The sequence below is a fragment of the Dermochelys coriacea genome, chromosome 11, assembly GCF_009764565.3.
Source record: "Dermochelys coriacea isolate rDerCor1 chromosome 11, rDerCor1.pri.v4, whole genome shotgun sequence".
In the NCBI taxonomy this organism is placed as follows: domain Eukaryota; kingdom Metazoa; phylum Chordata; order Testudines; family Dermochelyidae; genus Dermochelys; species Dermochelys coriacea.
The window spans coordinates 48,513,392-48,531,370 of NC_050078.2; the positions used below are offsets into that span (position 1 = coordinate 48,513,392).

Below are 17,979 nucleotides of genomic sequence, written 5' to 3' on the forward strand. Positions count from 1 at the left end.
AACTTCTGGAGCACTTTTCAGCCATAGATCTCAGAGGGAATAAAATGATCCCCCTTTTACAATTGGGGAATCTGAGGCACAGAAAAGAAAGTGACTCACCCAAGGTCATCCAGCAAACCAGTGGCAGAGCAGGAAATGGAATCCAATTCTCCTGGGTTCAAGTGCACTATATTAGGCCATAGAGACTAGGTTAAAACAGTTTCAGCATTGGCCACGATTCATTTATCTGTACGAGTCTCACCATCCTCCACTTCCTTAAATGTGGTTCAGTAAGCAAAAGCCAAGTGGTTGGGATAGAAGAGTGACAATAGATTTTATAGAGGAGTGATTAGGGAATATATTTCCTATTCAAAATCATAACTGCTCCCTTAGTCCTGCCTATTCAGAAACAACAAGCAGTAAAGACCCATAGGGACGGATAAAGCACAAGGGTAATTACAACAAAATCTTACTGCTTTAAAAAGCCTGCCAAAGGAATCACCATGGCAGATCATTTATTAAGTGTAATAGACATGAATTCTAGCAAAGAAATATTGTTGGGGCTTTACAGACCTCTCTCTCCTTAGACACAGCCAGTAATGTTTCCACCCAGGATGCACCTGCGGTTCTTGAGTGTGCCTTCTGGAACAATCTGGTTACAGGCCATGTAAGAGTCTCTGATGCAGCATTTAATCCCCCTTGCCAGAGAATACTTTGGAGGTTTAGCCCTTTTGCATTGAGTAAAAACATGAAGAGAATCTCATAGCTGCTGAGCAATTCAGCTGCATTAACATTGCTGACTTTGTGCCACAATTTGTCAAAGAAGGTTTTTGCATTGAAAGAGCAGTTTATAAAAGGCCGTGGAGTTTGGAGTCAGTCTTGTGAGCCATCCACGACAGTTTGTGTATAGACAGCTTATGTTGCACACATGATTGTCACACATGCTTTAAAACAAAAGTTGCAGTTATGGACTCAAATGTGATTGTAACAGCTTGAAGCACCAGAATTCATTTATCAACCTTCCATGTGCCTATTCTGTTTTTAGAAATCTGGCTGGGGGAATAATTGATTAGAATTTATGTAGTTCTTGCAGAGAGTATTTGTTGTAGGAGACACATCTGGTTGGCTCAAGGACTAGAGCGCTAGACCATCCTAGAGTAATTCTAGGAGTGCTGAATACTTGGTCTCCTGAGGTTGAAGCCTCTTTCCTTACATCAAAGGTCTAACCTGTGGCAAAAATATTTTTTTAGATGACTGGCATTTGGATGAAATCACTTTTACTGCAACTGCCTAAATCATCTCTTTCAGCCAACACTTTCCTTTCAATTTCCAAACTATCAAGTTGAACCATTCTATTTCTTGAAGCAGGAATCATCTTTGGCTATGTTCATGTCTGAGTGGTGGAAATAATGACGTTTTTATTGCCATTGCTATCTAGAATTTCTTTGGTGGTTGGTCCATTGTGATGTAATGATGACAATTGATTAAGTTTCCTTCCTTATTTTCAGAATCATCCTCCCTAATGTTATGGTCAATTAACTAATATGGGAAGGTCTTTTGAACATATTTTTTTTGGTAGGAAGAGGTTTTTGCTTTGTTCCTTTGTGGTACTCTGTCCCACTTGATGTCTGTTCAGCACATTCCTTGTAATCTGTTGAAATATTCAGGGTGCGGTGATGGGATGATGCTCCTTCACGCCCGAGTCCCCTTTCCTTCACACTGTGAAGTTCAGTGGGCAGGGGAGCATGCTTTCAGTGTTTACTTGTTCTCAGCAGTGGTTGGGAGAGAGGTCTCACATGTGGCGAGCCTTCCAGTCTTGGACTAATAATGCTGCCTTGCTGGGTTTGTGAGGTACTGAGGCAGTGTGGTGAGGGAGGTGTGCCGATAAGAGAGTGCTCCATTAAGAGTCACAGACAAGCTGTAAACACCAGAATACTACCCCGAGGGTCAGATGTTGGCAAGTCTAGCACAGAAAGCAAGCTTGTTACCTGCCAAAAAAAATTAAAATTTTCAGTAATTTTATGTCTGAACATTTGCAGCTGGCAGGTGTGTAGGAGAGCTGCTAGAAAGGGTGTGGCCAAACCAGGTATGACTTCTTGTCAGTAAAATTCAGCTACCTCTGGTTACACTGGAGAAGGGACATGTGCAGTAGTCAGGACTAGTGAATGTTAGGATTTAAAATACCATTGACGCAGATAAGTTGCCAAAAGACCAGTAGAGAATTGGCTAATTATCAAAGCAACCATTAAACATATAAAATTCCCCTCCCTCACCGCCCCATACATAGCTAGGCTACTTCCTTAGCAGATTTTGACAGCAAAGCTTGAGACACACAGGACCTGTTGTCAACTGGAAGATGAGAGCCCTTTTACCACAAACACACTGTACTTCAACCAAGAGCTATTTAAATTAATAATAGAAGACAGAATTTTGACATCTTAAAACTAGTGTATTGAACTAATAAGCTGCATCAGATCTCCCCATCTAACTTCATAAACCATCTAACATTATGATACTGTATAAGCAATATAAAAAGCAACATTTTTATTTCCCTACTTTTAAAAATAGATTGAATAAGTAATCAATATGGATGTAATGAGAGACCTCATTATTTCTATTTCATCCCATTGGCTTGTTTTCCTTTGGACAGAAGAAACCATTATAACTGATGAGCACACAACAGCTCTTTGATCACAGAAAAAGTTACCAGTGTGTACATAAGTTGTGTCCAAGAACAGGGGCCCTATACAATGTCCAGAGTCAGAGCTGTTGAGAACCACAATCTTTATGGTGCTGATCAAAGAGCAAACCATCTGGTTAGCTTTCCGACTAAATGAGCCAACTCTATCCTGCATGCCAATTTGCAAGACTGACAAAAACAGATCTATTATATATCTGTCTTGTTCAGTAATGTTTGATGTCATGGTTTTAGCAGCAATCTCTCAGATTCTACAATTTTAATTTTTACTCTTTAGAAGGGCACTCTTTCCCTCTATAGGTGCAACTGGTGTTGGTATGCACCAGAGATACACTTTTCTTGTTGTACTTTGTAAAAGGCTGAAGGTCAGTGGCATTCAACTGAGGTTTCATGTGTTTTTAAAAATTCCTTCCTCTGAAGTTTTTATAAGTTATCTACTCTACCGTAGAGCTCTACACAAAGCTGAATATTAAAAAGTCTTAATCCTTCCAAGTGAAGGGATGATATTTAATCCATTGAGAATGGCAAAGCAATGCACAAGATCAGTGTTAAAACTTAATGAGCTAGGATAAATTAAGATTTTAATTGTAATTTTACATTAAAAATAATTCACCAACATATAATACAGTCTAGTGTTTATTGTATGTTATGGAAGGTACACTTGAATTTCAAAAATTTAAAACATATAAAAAGTGGTTAAGGGCTAACATTTTTTATCAACACCTGATAAATGTGTAAGAACGTTTATTATACAGCAGGGTACAATGGTAGTGTTAATGCCAACAGAAGTTAGTCTAAAAATTTTTCCCACTTTGCTTTATACAAACATCACTTGCTGCTGTTTAAGAATATCGGGAGAGGACTGCTGTCTAAGGATAAGCAGTCCTATAACATTTTTAATGTTACATAGTGTCATAGTACTTAGATTAGTGAATGTTTCAAATAAAGGAAAGTAGAAATGTTGTAATTACTTCACAGAAATGCACATCCAATTCTTGTTTTCAATAAGAACAATAGGTACAGATTATAACTTTCCCTATATGAAATAATTTACACACAGATGAAAACTAGAACACTATCTAAAATAATCACTAAATACATTTTTCTTCTTGGAAATAAACAAGCAATTATGGTTTTGCATGATCAAATATCAAAAACATATAGCAGAAGTAGTGTTTTTCTTTTAAAGATAACCGATATTCTAAAAATAAAAAAGTAGTATTTTCCATGAATGTGCAACCTAAAATCAACCAAGCTCATATTGTAGTACAACCATATTAAGAAACCACTGATCAGAAATACAACCTTATGGAAGAAAGTTTATAATCCACAAAACTGTTTGTCAGGCCATAAAAATAAAATAGCTCCACAGTTTACAGGTAAAACTGAGGCAACATAGATGCGTGCTAAGTCTTCAGTAAGTAGATATTTATGCAGAGGCTGTGACACTTTGTTTGTAGACAGCATGGTATGCGTTTCTCAGCAAGACGTAAGGGAAACAAGACTCCAAAAGATCCATTGTCAGGAACGGAGACTCCTGCACAATCTGAAAAATACCAAAAATGTATCAAGATTCTCTAATGTTCAAAAATAAACTATCAGTTGATGAGCATCATCTACATCATTTGATTAATATCAGCCTGCACCACAACAGCATTTATATTTCTTAGGCTGAAAAGGGTAAAGGTAAATACTGCAGCGTGTTCATTCCACAAAGTCCTTTCAAGTACAAAGTTTAAGCAAACATACAAAGCTTTTTAAAGCTAGTTGCAAATATTTCAAACAGGCTTGTGACACTAAAATAAATGCTCAGAGCACACTGTCTCATGGGTTATCCTCACAGTTTAAATTTGCACTAATTTAATGCGACATCAATATAGAGCTGTATCCCTAATCAATTGTGAAAGTTACTTGAATACTGCTATAACTTTTTCTGGCATTTGTAGACAACACAGAGAAAGATAATACTCAATAGTAAAATAATTGTGCAGAGGGACGGGAGAAAAAAAATCAAAAGAACTTCAGTTCTTAATGTCATTCTATTGTCATGATGTCAAAAAGTATTTCTATTGGTTGATGAGTTACAACAGCAAGGGTGTCTGTCAAAAAGGCCTTTGTTGTTAGGAATAACAACGAGCATGAGAACTTACCATGTCTAGCAGTAAATAAACAGATTCTCTGTTCCTAGTAGTAGTTTTGTCCGTCTCCTGACCAATTTTCAGTAGACTAGATGATGCAAGCTACAAAAAAAATTGAAAAATGATAAACATTTTAAAATATATCATATCATTTTTGTGCTCTACTTTAAGATGATCAAGTTTTGCTACTTTTGTTAAGTTTCTTTTAACTAATCTTCCTAACCAGTGTAGTTTTTAGTACAACATAATACACAATGGAAAGGAAGTACCATGACTACATTACAAGCATGCTTTCTGCATATTGTGTTTTGCTCTGCTAGGCATGTGCCTTTTTTGTAGAAATCAAATCTGATTAGCAGTGCTTGACATGTATATTTGAGGGGAGAAAAAACAAGATTATTGCACAGAATTTCCAGGTGAAATCCTGGCTTTCATGAAGTCAGCAGCTTTGTCACTGACCAATTTTTTCCTTCCAATACGTATGCATGTTTACTTACTCTTCTTGCATGATCAATACAAATAATTTTTTTAAAATTTATCATTCCATATCCTAGTCCTGATGTGGTGGAGAGAGAGAAAAAAAGAAGTATCAAATGCCCAAATTCTAATACTACATATAATTAAAGAAATGCATACATTATTATTTTATGACAATTGCGGGTTAAAGTTTAGGCAAACCAAACTACTTGTTTCTGCGATAAAGGCCCAGATACAACAAAAATCAAAGCCCCCGTTTAAGTCTTTGCAGGATCAGGGTCACAGACTTCAATAAAATATTTTGATCAGAAACAACTTTATTGTCATGAACTGTAGAATACACAAATAAATAAATTTGTTCAACTTCCAGAAGGAGAATTTTCAAGATTAGTACATGCCAATAAAGAAGCAGCTCCACGTCTAATATCTGCTCACAAATCGAAATTTCCGATTTGGGAATTTTCACTTTAAAATATTCTTGAAGACAATCATTGACCCTCACAAAAAAGAGTTTAATAATTTGCCAAAAGAAAAAAAAATAAGTATTTTTAATCTAAGGTGATAGTATTCACATTTCAAAATTTTTTTTTAGAACATTCCCATATTTAATTTCAATGGGCAAGAGCAATTAGGTTATCTAGTACATTCCTTTATCAGAAGATAATTATTTCCAACAGAATATTTTCTTGAGCTCCAGGCCTTCTCAGGCTAACTGTGGAAAAAAAAATCTTTAAAGATAAGAAATTGGAAGACACCAAGTTGAATAAAGTAAGGTCAGTGACTACACTACTTTAATTACAGTCTGAGCAGTCAAAGAAAACACATGTACCATCTAGATCACATGATCAAAAATGAAATTCTTGCAGGAAAAATGTTTTTATATCACATGAAACTGCACTGTTTTTCTTTGCTTGTCAAGCACATACAATTTGACATGACCATTTTTCTTTTCATGTTTTGCTACAAGCAGCTGCGGCAGACAGTATCAGCTCATGAGGTCAATGGGTTAAGATGCTTTTTTTCCCTTCCATAAAATAACTTGTAGTACTGCCTACTACACTGCTCTAACTGTTAAAGATAAAGACGGATTCCCGCGTCCCCACATTCACACAAAAATATGTTTAATATGCCCAAGTAAGGTTGTCATTTCTGTCCACATTTCTTAAAGCTGGCCACCCAAAAACAAAGGCATTCAAAATCACTGGCTATTTTTGAAAATGTAGACCAGACTATCTACTTGGCCGTCTGTTATTTTAACCGTATGTACCTCTGAAGTACTGAGAGCCAATTTTTAAGTTGAATTTCTATTTTAAAAACACAATGAAGTATGCTAAAACCCAAAACCATAAACCACAGATTTATGTATTTGACAAGTTACAAAGATCTGATCCTAAAGCAGATAAGTGTTGGGGACAGATTTTTGAGCATGATGGTGAGTCAGGTCATTCTGGATTAATCTAGATATACTAAGCCAAAACATTACACATCACAGATATGCCTTGATCTCCAATTCACACTGAAGGCACCACTAATTCTCTTACACAAGTTTTCTTGGCTGTCTAGAGCCCTATACTCCACCTAATGGTTACTGCACAAACAGAACTTCAATGTCAAAAGTACAATCCAAGAGATACACCAAGTCAGCTTAGGTTACTTGTTATGACAGACTAACATATAATAAACTGAAAGTACAACACAACACATCTTGTGGAAAATCTCTTGGAGCTTCATAAGGATATAAACATTGATTTCACATACACTATACTTAACTCTGTTTCCAATCTTGCATTACAATCTAGAAGATCATGTACTCTATTTTTAATATATATACACACACACGTGTGTAATTACAGTATACACACACACACACACACTACAAAAATGCTACCTGAGTTTCAGGCTCAAGTTTAACTTTCATGTAATAGCATATCAACTGACCGATGTTAACCACCTCTTGTAATATCACACATTTAATCTATACACATCTAAGTCTTTGTACTATTCATTTGCATTCTGTGTATCAAAATTAAGACAATTTATAACAAGTTTAAATATAAATGAGAGTAAAATAGGTAGTTCCTTAAAATTACATTTTCAATCTGAATTTTGAAAGCATCTGTAGACAACTAAATCAGAGATTAACTTCTTAAGAATAAAGTACAACTATCCACTCTTGACACAAAGTTTAATAAAAAAGGATAGATCTTCAGGAAATCCTTATGGACTAACAAAGCCAGGCAAATAACTGATTTTTTGGTTTGGCCAGCAAACTGAAAAAGTCAGGAAGATAACTAGGTTTAGTTCTAAAAATGTCAGCAAATTGGGTCAGCAAACATACACCCATATATGCCTGAGTACCTTTATAACCTTTGGCCCAGAGGTTACAGTCTTTGACCAGGATGTAGAACTCCAAGGTTTGAATCCCCCACTCTAGAGCAGGGACTTGAAGTCAGGTCTTTCCCTCAAACTATAGGCTATTCTACAGCAGGTTGCTCTCCATCTCCCCTGTTGAAACTGTTCCACTTTGTACAATTTTTTAAATAGTCACTGGCCAAAGAGAGTGATGATGAGTCTATTGCCTAGTTATTAAGGCACTCACCTGGGAGGCGGGAAATCTGATTTAATGCTGCTGCTCCAAAGTGGAGATTCAAACCTGGGTCTCCTGCATCCCAGTGCCCTATGCACTTGACAAAAGTTAAGGGGGGCAGGGCGCACGCACACACTCACTCTGCTGACTCTGAAAAACTTTTTTCCAGCCAGAACTATTGGGTTGAATTAGCAAATGGTTTCAGATCCACCAAAATGCTATTTTTTGGTGAGTAAACCATTCACCCAAAAAATTTCACCCAGCTCCAATCATTAACCAACTGATTGTGTCCCCATATCTGATTTTCTCCAAATGAAAATGAAAAATGTGAAAACACTACTGTGGATAAATTTAGCTGTCTTCTCTTTAGCTTAAGACCAAAGGGAAAATAAACTACCAATACTAGACAAAGTACATATAATACTGTTACGTAAGAAGCAAATGGATATTGCAGATCAATTGAAGTCATTTCTATTAAAATCTTTATAAATGTTATTGCAATGAAGATTACTGTAGCACTCTATACTATGCACGGGGAATACCACAGTAATATCAGTTTGCAAAGGCAAAATGTTGAGGATTTTAATGGTGACCACTGTACATCTAAAAGCTAAGTCTGAGTTGCAACAGAGGTTTAGGGTTTTGTTTTGGTTTTTTAGGCTGATTTTTGTAGCAGTCAACCCTGGTTATCAAATTGTACATACAGCCAAAAATTCTTTAAGACGGTCTTCAATGCTTCCCTTGTGGATGGTAAATAAGGCTGCAGCAATCTGGTTGATAGCTTTTGCCAGGCAATGTATGTTGTTGCAGTGCCCTAAACAAAAACACAGACATGTTATTACTGTAGCAACACTTCTCAAAACCAAATAATTCTTTGAATGTTTTAGCTGACAAGAACATAATTCGTAACTGCAACAGGGTCAAGGTTTTGCAGTGAACTAACTTGCAATGTGCTAGCAATTGCGGAGAGTGCTTTGGACCTCAGGGCCACATTCAGTAAAAAGCTTACAAAGGAAACAAGTTTAGAATTAATACAATGAAATACACTGTTATACACATTATATTTTACTCCCATATTGCAGGTAAGCCGCATATAACATTCTAAAAATAACAGAGGTTTATCAAAACAGAGGCCCATCTTATGCAGCCATTGCAAGGATCATTAAAAATCACAAGGGGAGATGATTTCAGTGTTTAAAATATTATATGGATTGAACACAAGATCATATACGTAATCAAAAATTCAAATCCCCTCTCTCCTAAGGGCTATGATAGGAAAAGCTCCTAGAGACTCTTGGAATTAAGGGAACAGCCATGTTTTGGAAAAATACTTGCGTTTCTGTAAAAATGAAAGATGGACATGTACACATAGGCGTCTTTCAGGTTCAATGAGCACAGGATTTATTCATTTTCCATGTGGTGGTTGTGGGGAAAAAGAGATCGCTTGAATAAAGCAGGGGAAGGACCTCCATTCTAAATCTGGATTTTACACACATCTGGAGAGGAGACTGGTCCAGGATAGGGTGTAAAACAGACTGTCCTCTAAAACTTTGCCAGTAATTCTCTGCTGGGTGAACACTAGTAACAGCTTCTGGAGTGAACAGTTTGCGAAGTGAGCTGTAGCTCACGAAAGCTTATGCTCAAATAAATGTTAGTCTCTAAGATGCCACAAGTACTCCTTTTCTTTTTGCGAATACAGACTAACACGGCTGCTACTCTGAATACCCAAGAAAGATTGCCTCTTCTCTGACTTGAGTGAAATAAGTGAAGAGGCAGTGTGGTAGACAGGGAAGGAGAATCTGACTGTGAAACTGGCATGAATGATCTCTGCTCATCTGTCAGTGGGTGACTGGTCCAAGTTTTAAGGAAAAACTAATCTCTGGCAATTAGTTTGAGATTTGGCTAACTGTCAAGATCCCAGTCTTCTGTTAGCAGGAGCAAATATAAAGGTTACTTTGGGTCTGGCTCTCTGCCAGGAGACATAGAAGGAGCCCTTAGTCTTGGATAAACAAATGGCAGGCACTCAGATATGGCTAGAATATCTTGAAGTCTGTATTTTTGAGATAACATTTTCCCTCTCTTTTCCTTGGCTTGGGAACTGAAGCTAGTTCAACTTTTTAGATGGCTATATCCAGGATCTTGCCAGAGCTTAATGACACTAAAAGGAGCACAGCACGAATGAGACTGAATCTATAGCTTACAACCAAAGACAGATGCTACACTTCCAGACTGTAGAACACAGAAGGGGAAAAAGTGATAAAAGAAGGGACAAGAGCCATCTAAGAAGTGTTGTGTCCTGATTTTAGCTTTGACTAACTCAGATGTAGTACCCAAGAAAAGGAAGCCCTGTATATCCAAGGCAGGCCATGGAGGCAGAGTCCCTCTCTTCAAGGATTGCTTGTCCACCAGGTAAAGGAGATTTGTCCCCCCGACAAAAACAACCCTCTTTTTTGTTCAATCTTGAGACTGAGGCATACACCTGAGCCTATAGCAAATTTGATGCATTTATCTTGCTGATCTTGTACAGTCAGTGGCAAGTCCTGATATAGACTTTTTTTGTGCGCTGGGTAGGATCACTTAAAGGTCTGGGAAAGTTCATGCACTTCTAGCTTTCCCCACTTTAAAGGGTTCCTCTTCGGGCCATCAGCTTTGCCTGACTCGTCAGAGCTTCGAAATGGAAGAGAGACTGCCACTGGAAGAAAAACTGGTGACAGAGGGTATTTTCTAATGCAATTTATTTATCAAAATGTACACAAATCCTGTTCATCTTGAAGAGAAGTGATCAAAACTACATACAAGCCACTCCACTTACAGAGACTGCAGCTAAGACAGACAGGCCTATCACCATGACTCAGTTCCCTTCTCTGATTCTTGATCTGTCTCTTCTCTTTTAGCACACTTTCTGGTCCTCTCTCCTGCCTGTGCTCTGAACATTTAATCTGGGAAAAGTTTCTAGCCCTTACTGGTTTTCAAAAAAGCTTCCCAAAATGGAAAGCAATGCACTTCCGTCTTTCTAAATCTGCAGATAACCCTCAGAGCTATTGCTTCAGGATATGAATTGTTCCCCCTATTCATCTAAGTAAAATGTTCACATTTAAGTTTGTCATTAAGCTACACTTAATTTCTGTTCATTACAGAGAATCCCAGAAAAGATGGATTTATGTGCAGAGCTGAGACTATTACTCTACACTTACTATCTAAAAGTTACAGTGTACATACCTATACACCACGACGACGAAAGAAAATATGTCCCCATCAAGGAAGTTAACATTGTTGAATTAAACAGAAGCTTGAAATATAAATTTCTACAAAAATGTGCGTACACACAGTAATACATGGTAATTGCAATCTTAGTCTGCACACTTAATTGTTGTACTGCACAAGTGACCAGCTATGCCCACAAAGATCTGAAACATGGGATCTTGTACATCTAAATTATTACATAATATATTTTCTTTAATTTGAAATTCAAAGCTTTAGAAATTTTGGGCTTTCCCCTGCTGCTTCTACTAATTCTGGGAAAGCTGGGGAAGGAAATGATTGACAAGCTAGATGTCCTATGTTAATTAAGTTTTGTCCTGTGCAGGATATAGAGCAGATTCTGGTAAAGAAATAAAAAAAACTCTGTGGGTCAAGTGAATGGACATAGACGCCACATATTCCTATTGTGTGTGAGTGTGAGAGAGAGAGAGAGAGAGCGCGAGCGCGCAGTTTTAACAATCTTTTCCATTAAATTTAGTTTTGTTTGATAGAGTTAAACTTTTTTTTGTGGATTACAAACAAAGAATTTCCTTGAGGCAAAGATCTTTATCTTTTAATAAGGAAAATAGCAAAAATTCCTTAGAAGATGATTCTACTTATAATTCATTCCTTCTAGATTTAAAAAAAAATTTTTAGTAGCTGAGATATTAAACTATTAAGTCATATGAATAGGCACAAATCCAGTGTCGCAGTAATAAATTAACAGTTACTAAAACAACACATATGGTAATCAATATAAATTCTTAGACTAATCAAAATGGAAAATATGTTTTAGGTCATCTGCTTTGTGCGCGAGTTAATGTTTAACTCCTAAAGTGCATATTTTAGAACTGTGTCTAGTCTTCAAAATTTCAAGTGGATTATATTCATTTCTAATATATCATGTTTCAAAACAAGATTAAGGTAAATGATTTTAAAAATTTCTAATCATGTTTCTGTTGTGATTTAGATTCAGTTCAACCTGTTAGAGCCATCCACCATAAAGCATATAAATAAAATATAAATACATTTTGCTACTCCAAAGAGCAAGCATTTGAGAAAAAAACGCTTAAAAGATTAATAATCAAGATATTTCGACAAGAACATATTCAGACCAAAAATTTACCACCATCAAATAAATAATACCTTCAATGGCAGGGCTATATTGAGACATCACGTTACTGGCCAAAGTTGGCAAGGACACTGCCACAAAGACCATGAGAAGGCAGGCAATTTTATATTCTTCTTCTGGACTAATATTTTCTGAAAATGAGAAGAAAATTCTTCAATTTAAAAGCTACTCAGATTTATCCCATGACAACTGAGCAGAAAGTTTCCTTTTTGGTCTGTCATAATTCACGTCACATTTTCTAAAATATTATTGCCACCACCTTTAATGAGACTATAAAGTTAAAAAAGTCAAGTAGTGAATTGCAGTATCTAGCATACTATTAAAGGACAGCATCAGTATTGACTAACTGATGATAGTAAAAAGAAAAGGATTACTTGTGGCACCTTAGAGACTAAAATTTATTTGAGCATAAGCTACAGCTCACTTCATCTGATGCATTCGATGCATTGTTAGTCTCTAAGGTGCCACAAGTACTCCTTTTCTTTTTGCGAATACAGACTAACATGGCTACTGCTCTGAAACCTGATGATAGCAAGTCACTCCATCCAACTGCAGAAACAGATGGGAATTAAAATACAAGACCCCAACACCAAAAGGAATGAGCTAAAATAAAACGCTATGTCCTGTTCACACAATTTAACTCCTTCACAGTTACTGGAATATGTTGACTAGAACTACCAAGGGAAGAGATATCAGAATCACACAAACTTTAAATAATATTTACTAACAACATTTTAAAAAGCCATTCAGGTAGTTTGAACCCAATATGTGATTTAATATTAAAATAATAGTGATAAATGTCTTCGGGAACTTAAATGTATTTTTGCCCACCTCAAAGCTACCCCAACTAAGAAAATGGAAAAAAGTAACTATAGGTATGATCTCTAACAGTCCATGCTCTATAGACATCCAGCCAATAGCAAGAACAAAGCAAATAAGATGTATTCATAGATTTGTGTTACCACTGTCATCTACTTTTTCTTTTGTATGGAATAATCAAAGTGTTTAATAAGAAACATAGGGAACAAAATGAATATCTGCCAAACAGCTTTAAGAATTTCATTTATTTTTAGGTCTCTAAAAGGATATTTATTGTGAGTTAAAAAAATGGGAAAACTGGAAGGATTTGCAATGGCCCTTTAAAACAAATGTAAATTTCAGATTCTATGGCAACTTGTCTTGGATGCTTTCACAGGCATAATTTAAAATATTTTCCTTTGTCTGCCTTCATGTTAATGTTTGCATAAAACACAACCTTCATGCATTTCATAATATTGGTTTAACTGCTTCTTAAAATCTGACATTTTAAACATTAAAAGTAGAGAGGAAAGGATTTAATAGTTACTGTGCATCATAAAACAAACTATTTGCCTTCTGATATTCTCAACACACAACCCAATATCTTTCTCTCCTTAAATGAATCCATTTTTTCCCCAAAGGCATTACATTCATCCACATTTCACCTATTATCCATTTCTGGAGCAGTTTCCCCAATGCAGGTGGCTCACAAAACTCCAGTCTACATATCAGTGCATTTTATGCAGCATGCATAGCAAATGCTTAAGTTCCAAATGAAAATTCACCTGGCAATATACATGGCTCATCTGAGGCAATACAGAAGAGCCAGTAATCCACCTACAGCTCTTTGCTTACTACTGCATATATCTGCACGCTTTTCTGGATTTTTTTTTTTTTACATCAAAAAGAGTCAGAGTGCATTGCTAAATATACTTTTTAAAGATAAGACGTGTTACCTGATTTTTGGGAAGAGAGTGCTACAACCAAGGCAGGATCAATCTCACATGGCAATCCAGCAGCAGATGACAGCTCATATACATTCATTGCCACCTGAGACACAGAACAGTAATTATTACAAGGTGAAAAACACCAAATGTTTTCTAAAAATCTCATTTCTGAACACAGCTGTACTGAAATGTTTAAACTGCAGAGTTTGAGAACACTATGGAATTTCAGTCTCTGAAATATGATAAAGAATCTTTGGATTTGTATTATGTCTAACCTACAATGAACAGCTGGTTCAGTACTTGGTGTACTAGGAGGTTATCATTTCTTGCTGTCAAGGCAAACAAGGCTTTTGCAACTTTCCTCAGCTGCCTCCAGCACAAACATCTTAGCAACCAGTTAGCTCTTCTAACTGAAAGGAAAGATGCAGAAAGGGAAAGTAAAGCTAACAAAGATGTAAGTAATCAGATCAGCCGTGTCAAACAATGTTTTAAAAGTATTTTAACAAAAACACAGCCAGTTAAGACCATATGTTGATGCAGTGTTACCAATTAAATGCACAAGAGTGAGGAAAAAGTTAATGGTCCTATAATAATGTTAAATTGGGTGAACATTTTCAAAGTGACAAGGGATTTTGGGTGCCCAACCTAAGACATCTTCTAAGGGTCCTCATTTTCAGAGGATGGGTATTCAGAACTTTCTGAAAAATTAGGTCTGCATAAGGTGTCTCAAGTTAGGAACACAAAATTCAATAGTTACTTTTGAAAAATCTTATAGTCTTAGAATGCTGTACATCCTATATATTTTATATTTAAATGAGTGATTCACAATTTTGTTTTTGTTGTCCCGTGTGGGACAGATTGACAGGTAAACACCCAGGTTCCATACTCTTTTACATCATATTCTGAAACATTTGCCTTTTTTCCTGTTCATTCGCTCTCTCATTCTTTAATACCCCTTTAAAATATATTATTACCCTTCACATCTCTTGTACAATAGCTAATTTTTAATCATGAAGGCTAGGAACCTAACAAGATTAAAAAAAGATTAGACTTTTTATATGCTTAATAAGACTATTCACAGTTAAAAAAAAAGTTTAAGTATTTTTTTCCTCAGAAAGACATTTTCATTCTTCTGGCTTAAGCCAAACAATAGCCAATGTGGGAAGAAACTCCCCCTTTGGGCTGGCTACTCCATAAATGCCCACTACAGAGTTCCTGGCATCCTACTCTGAAGCATCTGGTACTAGTTATAGAGGCTACTGGACGAGATGGGCTTCTGGTCTGATCCAGTATGAAAGTATCCAGTGTCCCAGGAGAGATTGCATATTTTTCTTAGAAGCTCAGCCACTTCATTTTCAGGTTCTTTCAGAACTTCTGCAAGTAAACAATCCTGTTCTTATTAGTTTGTTCCCCTCTCATTTATCTACCTGTTCCAGCACCACCTCTTTTGATATTTCAGTGTCTGGAAGTACCTCATCTTTATTTTCTAAAACGAGAAAGCATCTTCCTAACATGCTCTGTTGTGAAGGTTGATACAAAGAAATCATTTACCTTCATTGCAATGTCCCTTATCTTTTTAATTGACCGTCTACGCTGGTGGTTAAGTAGGTCAAACATTTTTCTCAGGAGCTTCCTGCTTTTAATATCTGTTTAATGCATTTCATATTGTTTTTATGTCACTCAATATTTGCTCTTCTAATTACCTTCTAGCCTTCCTCATTTTTAACCTTACTTTTTACTTGCCATAGTAGTTTATGCTCCTTTTATCGGCATCACGAGGAGGGCTGGATCTCCATTTTCTGAGAGATACCTCTGGTTTGAATAGCTTCTTGAACCTTGCCATAAAACCATGTTATTTTTTCCTTGCCTTCCTTTTTGTTGTTGTTTATTGGTATACATACCTTTTGACATTTCTGTTGTAAGCCACTTTTTTAAAAAAACATCTGGTGCTGTAAGGTTTGACATCACAGGATTTACTTATGGTTTACTGGACTTGTACAGTTTGAAGGAAGGTGATAAAGTGGCACAAATACTTTTCATTACAAGCAGGTATATTAATAAAGTACACAGATTTGGCAAAGTTACCCTATAAAGTGGCCAACTTTTATAGTGCTTCTTAAATCTTAAACACACTTAAGCTGTAAAGCTTCTTCTCACTGACCACATAAGTGTTTATCTTTACACTTAATTGATCTTAGTTTGGTTAGATAAACAATACTTTGTGCTTCTTCAGCTAACAGACACAGGGTTCTGTGTAAAGTTTCCTACTACAGGGAACTCCTATAAATCAAACTTTCCCTTTCTCATATTCATATAGGAATGAGATGTGTGAGAAAACCACACCCAGTTTATTCTTCTAATGATGAAATGTCTATGGCTGAACATTCAGTTAATAGAGTACATCATTTATAAGCATCTGGAGGATAACTGGGTTAATAAGGAACAGCCAACTTTGATTTCTCAAAAACAAATCATGCCAAACCAAGCTAATTTCCTTCTTTCACAGGGTTACTGGCCTACTGGATTGGACTGGAGGGGGCCGATAACATTTGATTTTTAGTGAGGCTTTTACAGTCCCACATGACACTCCCTAAGTAAACTAGCGAAATACAGTCTGGATGAAATCGCTATAAGGTGGGTGCACAACTGGTGGAAAGACCAAACTCAGAGTAGTTATCAATGATCTGCTTTCAGACTGGGATGGCATATCTAGTGGAGTTTCACAGGTGTTGGTCCTGGGTCCAGCATTATTCAATTACATTTTCATTAATGACTTGGGTAATGGCGTGGAGAGTATGTTTCTAAAATGGGCAGATGACCCCAAGCTGGAAGGAGTTGCAAGCTCTTGGAGGGCAGAATTAGAATTCAAAACAATTTTGACAAACTGGATAACTGGTCTTAAATTAGCAAGATGAAAGTCAATAAAAGTAAGTGCAAAATACTTCACTTAAGGAAAAATCAAATCCACAACTACACAATGTGAAGTAACTGGTTAGTGGTAACTGCTGAAAAGGATCTGGGGATTATCACCAATTGAATGAGTCAATAGCATGAGATAGTTTAAAAAAAAGGCTAATATTCTAGGGCATATGTAAGACACAGGAGGCAACTGTCCTGCTCTACTTGGCACTGGTGAGGACTCAGCTGAAGTACTGTGTCCAATTCTGGGTGGCACGCTTTAAGAAAGATGTAGACAAACTTGACAGAGCATGGAGGAGAGCACTTTTAGAAAAACTGACCCGTGAGGAAAGGTTACAACTGGACATGTTTAGTATTGAGAAAAGATGACTGACGGGAAATCTGATAAGAGTCTTCAAATATGTTAAGGGTTGTTATAAAGAGAACTGCGATCAATTTGTTCTCCATCTCCACTGAAGGTAGGACAAGAAGAAATGGGCTTAATCTGCAGCAAGGGAGATTTATGTTAGATAGTAGGAAAAACTTGCTAATTATAAAGGATACTTAAGCTCTGGAATAGGCTTCCAAGGCAGACTATGGAATCCCCATAATTCAGTGGTCCTCAAACTTTTCAGGATTGCGCCCCCGCCCCATATCTCTGTCCGCACCCCCACCCAGCCAGGGTGGGACCAGGGACACAGCTCCAGGGTTGAAGGGGGGGGGGGGGGGAGGACGGACACAGACGGGGTAAGGCAGCCGAGGCTTGGGCCACAACTGGGGACAGGGCTGGCATCCAGGGGCAGGGCCAGGGCCAGGAAAGGAGCTGGGTGGTGCTCCCTCCCCACTCTCCATGGGGGCTGGCCCAGGCCCCAGCAGTGCCCCCCCACCCACGTAAATGGTCTTCCACACCCCCTTTAGGGGGCACACCTCACAATTTGGGCACCTCTGCCATAAATGGAGGTTTTTAAAAGCAGGTCAGACCAACATCTGTCAGGGACAGTCTAGATTTACGAGGTCTTACCTCAGCAGAGGGGGCTGGGACTTGACCTCTAGAGTCCTTTCCAGCCCTCCATTTCTATGATTTC

General features: G+C 37.2%; 1 protein-coding gene across 4 annotated transcripts in view; it reads right to left on the reverse strand.

The window, feature by feature from the left end:
* Nucleotides 1-3,300: 3,300 nt before the first annotated feature.
* NCKAP1 (NCK associated protein 1) overlaps nucleotides 3,301-17,979 on the reverse strand; it is a 109,974-nt gene continuing 95,295 nt past the window's right edge. For all 4 annotated transcript variants that reach the window (XM_038421449.2, XM_038421450.2, XM_038421448.2 and 1 more), the window contains 5 exons: nucleotides 14,006-14,099; nucleotides 12,266-12,382; nucleotides 8,584-8,693; nucleotides 4,828-4,917; nucleotides 3,301-4,223 (listed from right to left, as the gene is read on the reverse strand). In XM_038421449.2, the coding sequence (XP_038277377.1) occupies nucleotides 4,107-4,223; nucleotides 4,828-4,917; nucleotides 8,584-8,693; nucleotides 12,266-12,382; nucleotides 14,006-14,099 (528 nt within the window). In that variant the 3' untranslated portion in view covers nucleotides 3,301-4,106. The remainder of the gene's footprint in view (nucleotides 4,224-4,827; nucleotides 4,918-8,583; nucleotides 8,694-12,265; nucleotides 12,383-14,005; nucleotides 14,100-17,979) is intronic.